This window comes from Condylostylus longicornis, unplaced genomic scaffold (genome assembly GCF_029603195.1).
Source record: "Condylostylus longicornis isolate FDR11 unplaced genomic scaffold, ASM2960319v2 ptg000430l, whole genome shotgun sequence".
In the NCBI taxonomy this organism is placed as follows: Eukaryota; Metazoa; Arthropoda; class Insecta; order Diptera; family Dolichopodidae; genus Condylostylus; species Condylostylus longicornis.
In genome coordinates this window covers 11,287-18,222 of record NW_026578389.1, presented here as the reverse complement: position 1 = coordinate 18,222, position 6,936 = coordinate 11,287, and the positions used below count along the sequence as shown (strand labels likewise).

The 6,936-nt window shown below is 44.4% G+C and overlaps 1 protein-coding gene across 1 annotated transcript; it reads right to left on the bottom strand.

The window, feature by feature from the left end:
* Positions 1 to 3,126: 3,126 nt before the first annotated feature.
* LOC129617162 (calcium-transporting ATPase lmo0841-like) lies at positions 3,127 to 6,936 on the bottom strand. Its single transcript, XM_055532538.1, is given in 12 exon segments — positions 3,127 to 3,265; positions 3,432 to 3,547; positions 3,592 to 3,797; positions 3,848 to 4,194; positions 4,375 to 4,545; positions 4,547 to 4,746; positions 4,748 to 4,771; positions 4,816 to 5,174; positions 5,219 to 5,657; positions 5,715 to 5,999; positions 6,001 to 6,050; positions 6,093 to 6,936. Coding segments are annotated over 12 exon segments (3,180 nt in total).

Genomic DNA, 6,936 nt, shown 5'->3' with positions numbered 1-6,936 from the left:
GAAGAAAGAGCTTCGGAAAACAAGCCTTTGCTGCTGCTGGAAGTGGCCTGCTGGGGAAACCAAACGCCTGGCGATCGAGCTGAGCTACAATGGCCTGATGGAACAGGGCGGCAGGGTGCGCGGACTCTACGGCCAACTGAATATCGGATGTTGAATCAAACGAAGGCTGGAACACGCCAAGTAGGATTAATTGCGAGGCTGCGTCGTCAAAATGGAAACTCAGAATTCCCTTTGTCTGAAAAAAGAAACAAAAAGTTGGTAGAAAACTGAATTGACACAAAACAGTCGAAAAATGGAAACAATAAGAAGTTCGTTTTATCCACAACTTGAATTACCCCAACGATCAGAAACTGTCCTTTTTTCTTTTTAATGGGAACAATTGCTGTAGAGAAAAGTGGGACTTCTGAAATGATATCTGGAAAGAGAATTGACGGAACGGCAGACTCCCAAGGCTCTCGACATTCATTTGGCCAATCGGGATGAGATGCCCAACTCGATTTCAGAGGAACTCTGAATATGACGAGTTGGCTGCTGGAAAATGTCTTAGAGGTGCTTCTGTTGAGCGAGTCATCATAACTATAGAATGATGCATTAATACTCACTCTTGTTTCACGCAAAGAGCAGATAAAGTCGCTATTGAGTCGTTCGCGCTCTCGATCCATTGGATGGCGATGACATCACCAGGACAGGAAAGAAGTAATCCGACAAATGGGGGAGGAACCCCAAATGTAACTAAACCGAGTTGGGCGTTAATATCATGAGCAACGAGAGATTGACCTAAATTCTGATCCAAGACAGAAGAAATTCCGAAGCAGCAGAAAATCCATCAATACTAGCCACGTGCAATCAATTAAGAAAGCCTTACGTCATTCGGATCCTCTCTGTTGTCAACGTGGACTCGCAGCTCATTCGATGGAGGTGATGTTGGGACAGTGGATACCCGAAGTTGAGCATCTTCAGCAAGAACTCGTAGAACTCTTTCAATTGGAGAATTGCCGCTGAATATATTTGCGATAGTACGATCGACATACGAGGCTGGTGATTCAGACGGAACAGTCCGATCAAGATGACGATTAAGACGTTCAAGAAATTCACGACATTTTTCATTGGATTCAAATTCCTGATGTGCTGCGACACGCGCCCGTTTTTCCTTAAAGACATGAAGAAGACCCAGTAGAGACAATCTTTCATTGAGAGTTTCTGGTGAGGCTGGACTTCCAAGTTTTCCAACAAAGACGCAATCAAGATGACAAGCAACAGCAACGAGTGGCGAATGAAGTGAATTGAGAGGAAAGTGAACATCGAAAGATTTACGGGCTCCATTAGTTGTTTGCTTCCACTGATGAACAACTTGAGGTTCTGAATGAGAAGTGTTTGCTGTAAGGAATAATGTGGTATTGGCGTTATTGCTGGTAGGAGAGTGGGAAAGAGAAGATTGAATGAAGCCGGATGTCGATTGGGTTGCGATTGATTATAGAGATCGAAGTATAGGGATGGAATTCGATTTGATGCTATACTTCCATAATCAAGATTCAACAGAAAACGATTTACTTCAGAATTCCAACGAAGTAAACAAAGACGACTTTCATTTGTGAGACATAACAAACCATCCATGCATGAGGGACACAATGGAACATCGTGTTGGATGGATTCATAAGAGAGATTGTCGCAAATTTCAGATGGAATGACCTGAAGAATGAAGAACGCATTTTCTGGAATCAATTTCAAGAATTACTTCAAGATCAAGAAGAGAGCCATCCAAAATTTGATGATGAAGACGTTCAATTCTAGATTCATTGTAAATTGACAACGAAGACCCCTGAAGATACAAAATATGAGAGATGATTTGAAATGACGATAGAATTTGAACATTCCAAGAATAAACGAAAATACTTACACGAACAATGACCAATTCCAATGCTTGTCCCTTTGACCGAAATCTTCCTTTTCGGCGTAGAATTCGACCGTTTTGAATTGGTTCCTCAACGGTTTGGATGAAATTCATCGGAGTTGGTTCTATTCGCTGATAAGAACGCTCATCAACATTCAGCGGAACAAACTTTGGGACACACAGCCGTGAAGTTGCCGCTATGGATTCTAGCAATGAAGCCAGAAGCGAAGTGTTTCTTCGCACTTCCACTGGCCATCGCAATTTTTTGAAGTCGTTCGGAGTAGAACTCGAAGAACTTTCTCCAGGCATCTCTACGTGTTGATTTTCCCCCATTGGAGCGTTTAACTGTTGGGTAATCGTTCCTTCTTCCTCTTCTCGACCTTCATCATCGAATACACGACGCACTTCGTCTCCAAGGATTAAACTGTCATCGGCCTCTCTATAGATTCTTCTAAGAAAATCCGATTGGGGACACACTCTCGTAATTGTTTCTCATAAGGACCAGTAGAGTTGACTGTTTGAATACAGGACACAAAATCTCTCCCCATACACAAGACTGTACATCATAGAACATGAAAAAAACCAAAGAGTGCGGTTATGGTGACGATGCAGTCCCTCGTGAGCCTCTTGGTGTCGCAGTGATGTCAACTGTTTTGCTTCGTTGGGCGTTGACGGACATTTCGACTGATTCCCGAGCACGTGCTTTCCGTCGTCTGAAATTCCGTCACTATGAAACAACACCAGGACGATGCGTACCTAAGACAGCTCTGTACAGAGGTTTAGGAAGAAGTTCGTCTAGTATTAGATTTAGGACAGCCCAACTGATCGCAAAAGCGTATTGCCTGGAAAGGACAGACAGCCTCAGTACATGCTTGTCTAGCCATCGATGCTTATCGTCTCACCACCACGCTATTGGGAGTGACAGCGAAAATTGATCGGAGCCCAGGAATAATTGTAATCAACAAAGTAGAAGCCGCGGAGAGAGAGCATGCGAGATGCATCCAAGGATTTCGATTAAAAACAAAGAGAAAGAATTCCCACGAACGAACAGTATACGCACGAAGCATCTCGCAATAGACTGCAGTGATGAATGTTTGCGTCGTAGCAATTGTCGATCCGCGGGCATTCACCCATTCGTACTTGGATGGAACCTGCTGCTTCGACGGAACACACCAGCCGTCGCATCCCTAAATAGAGAATTTTAACCAAACAACAGATTTCTCGTTCTTACAGTATCAATTCCAAAATCTGCAGGCCGATAGCTTCTCTGAAGGGTTTCCTTGTTTCACTTTTAACAATTGAATAAATGAATTCTGATGTATATCAAAATAATCGATTGATGTGTAGAAGCCTCCAGGTTGACCAAAAGGGGCGCTAAAAGACGGAACATATTCAGCAGACTGACAATAATATCTTATGTTCTTCTCAGTATCTGTCGACGTGGTCAAGCATTGGGCGTTGATGTCCTTCACCAAAATTGCACCTAGAGAAGAGAAGTGGGACGGAATCGAGACGTGGGATCCCACCAGTCGACAAGTACATTGCGAAAACAAGACACCCGATGACGGCAGCCGCCTCGAATATTGTGTGAGGAATGTTTCCGTATATCCACCAGTCTTTCGTCATAAGATGTTCTTTGGGATTGCGTGGCGGTTGCTAATAAGAGAGTTTACTAATAAGACGGAAACAGCTTCACTCACGTTCATGATATCTCCATCCGCAGGTTCTCGTGCAAGCGCAACAGCAGGGCAACCATCGGACATCAAATTCAAGAACAGAATCTGAAGTGCTTCAACAGGCATTTTCATTCCCGCCGCAATAGCAATTGTCAGATACATAATCTCCCCAATATTCGTTCCCAATAAGAAGCAAACAAACTTCTGAATATTCGTATAAATTTTCCGACCTGCAAAATACAGCAGCGACATATTTTCCATCACAAACAACTATTCATACCTTCTTCAACAGCGGAAACAATTGTGCAGAAGTTATCATCCATCAGAACCATCTCTGCTGCTCCCTTTGCGACATCAGTTCCAGTGATGCCCATAGCAATTCCAATATGAGCGGCTTTCAATGCAGGGGCGTCGTTGACACCATCGCCAGTCATTGCAACAATTTCACCTTGGCGGGCCAGCGAATTCACGATTGCTATTTTATCTTCCGGTTGAGCTCGAGAGAATATCCGAATCTTTTTCGTGATTTCGTCAAGTTCATTTTCAGGCAAATGCGGTTTCGAAGCATCTCTATCTTCATGCAAACATGCGCAGACGACAACTTCTGAATCTTCAGCGGTCCGATCGCTGATGACAAAAACAATTTAAGACTGCACAACCACGGAACAACCACGGAACAACCACGGAACAACCACGGAACAACCACGGAACAACCACGGAACAACCACGGAACAACCACGGAACAACCACGGAACAACCACGGAACAACCACGGAACAACCACGGAACAACCACACGAACACCGCACCCTTCAATGAGCCCAATCGATCTCCCGATCGCTGCTGCTGTTGGTTTCTGGTCTCCAGTTATCATGATGACTTTCACGCCAGCACCGTTGCATTGTTCGATTGCCTCCTTGACTCCCACACGGGGGGGATCTAGCGACCCCATGAGCCCAAGCATCACCACAGGACCCCTTCAACATGAAACTCAAACGCTGATCAGCCTCTTCCATCGAGCGCAGGGCACCGACATCTCCGGCTGTCAAGGGAACGAAAGTAAACGCAAGAACCCGCAGGGCATCCGCGGACATCATCTCGTTGAAAGACAGAATGTTTAATAGTTCATCATCAGAAATCGATGAAGACTCCCAATCGATTTCAACTCTTGAATCATTCGCGTTTTTTAACCAAATATTTCACATTCTGAGAGAACGTCAAGTGCAGCAGACCAAAACACATCAACTCACTTGTGTGACTCGATCTGGTGCGCCCTTAACAACAGCAACATGAGAGAAACAAGTCCCGCCCTTCCCAATAAATATGCGATCAAAATAATTCTCTTGTTGAAGTCGATGGATCGTTGCCATCATTTTACGACTCGAATTGAAGGGAACTTCTAATTCTCGGATTGGTTGATACAATGACAGACCATCTTGACCGAGGGCTTCCATTGACGACCAGCGAGACTTCGCAGCTGCAACGATTACGGCACCCTCCGACATATTTCCTTTCGATATCCACTGCCCAGTCTCTTTGTCCTTGGTAAGAGTAGCAGTCGTCGAATTGAGAAATCCTGACAGGCATGTCGCCCGCACCATCTGCAATCCTCACTCGAATACATCGATGTTCACTATCTGCTTACATGTCCACCAATCAGATCAGTTTTAGGATTCCCATAGTCTTTCGCAATATCGTCGTAGCTGTGCAATTCAGTTGGATCCCACCTCGCGACAATTTTTTTACAAACGTCTTCCGTCAGATCTGAATCTAAAAAAATCCCTCCGTGGGGCTGAAATCCCTTCGTAGGGTAGAATCCGAAAACCTCTCCAAGAGGCGTTTTCTCATTTGATCCGATTCCTCTCCCGACAACAGCGAGTTTGATCGCAGTCATCTTTCCTTCGGTCAACGTTCCCGTTTTATCGGAACAAATTACTGTGCACGATCCAAGCGTTTCAACGGCGGGCAATTTTCGGACGTTTGCATTACGAGCGACCATATCTTTGCAGCCGAGGGACAGACAAATTGTGACAACCATGGGGAGACCCTCCGGAATTGAAGACACACAGAAACCAACAGCAACGAGAATGATCTGAGAATAAAAATAAACGAAATAGCGAAACATAATAAGATTTCATGATTGACTGACAGATAAAACAGGATTGGCGTCGGGATGTGAAGGATCTGTATAATTTGTTAGAATCGCGATAACAACAATAACAACCAAGACAGCGATTGCAATAACGGCAATTAAACCTCCTAAACGATTCAATCCTCGTTGCATCGGAGTTAATTTTGAACCTCCCTTCGTCTCTCGTGCAAGTTGTTCAGCTATTTTTCCAACTTGAGTATCCATGCCAGTTGCGTAGACCAAGTTGAGGGAATTCCCATTAGTTACTGACGTTGACGCGAAGCACAAATTTGTTGCAAACGGGGGTCTGTTCGTCTTTTGGTAAAAGAGTTTTCTTAACATCCTCAGATTCACCTGCAAGTGAAACTACAAATCATGCACCACCGAGTTGCCCACCAGTGAGAATTGCTTCATTTGCTTTGAGTTCTGATACCTGAATGCATCGCATGTCCGCAGGAACTGAGTCTCCAGTGTCGAGCTTCACAATGTCTCCTGGGACAAGATCGATTGCATCAATTTCGACAAAATCGCCGTTCCTCAAGACCTTGCAATGAGGAGCTGCCAGAGACGCCAACTTTGCCAAGGCGTCTCCAGCTGATTTTTCCATATACGTCGCCAAACAAGCATTGATCGAAATAATTATCAAAATTGCTGCGCCTTCAATCCAATTTTGGAACGCTAGAGAAACGACTGCGGCGATCAGAAGAAGAATGACAACCGGGCTTGTGAATTGCTCCAAGAAAAGTTTCCAAATTGGGACACGCCTCTCTTTATCTAGAATATTTGGACCATATTTTTCGCGATTTTCCATAACTTGTTGATCCGTCAGTCCATTTCGAATATCAGAATCAAACTCCTTAACAAGTTCTTCAAGTGCTGTTGTGCTCCATTTATTTTTTCCAGCCGGTTTTTCTGATGCAACTGTATTTTGTGCTCGTGCAAATCCCTCTGGATCTGATTCACGCGCAAGTTGAACTAATTCTTTTAAACTGTATTGTGAGCGACTCAATCGCTCGACAATTTCCTGAGTGTTGTTATCTGGATAGTCGGAAATATTCCAAGCAGATCCATCGTGATAAAGTTTCGGCGATCCGTCATTGAATGACGGTGAAGTGGCAAGAAGTCGATGAGCTAGAGTGTGATGAACATGAGAAGCCTTCTGAGAGGGTGTGCTGGCCCAACTGATATCTCTGCTGGGTTGCCTCTCAGGAGGTGAAAGTTTATTCTGATCGTCTTTCAT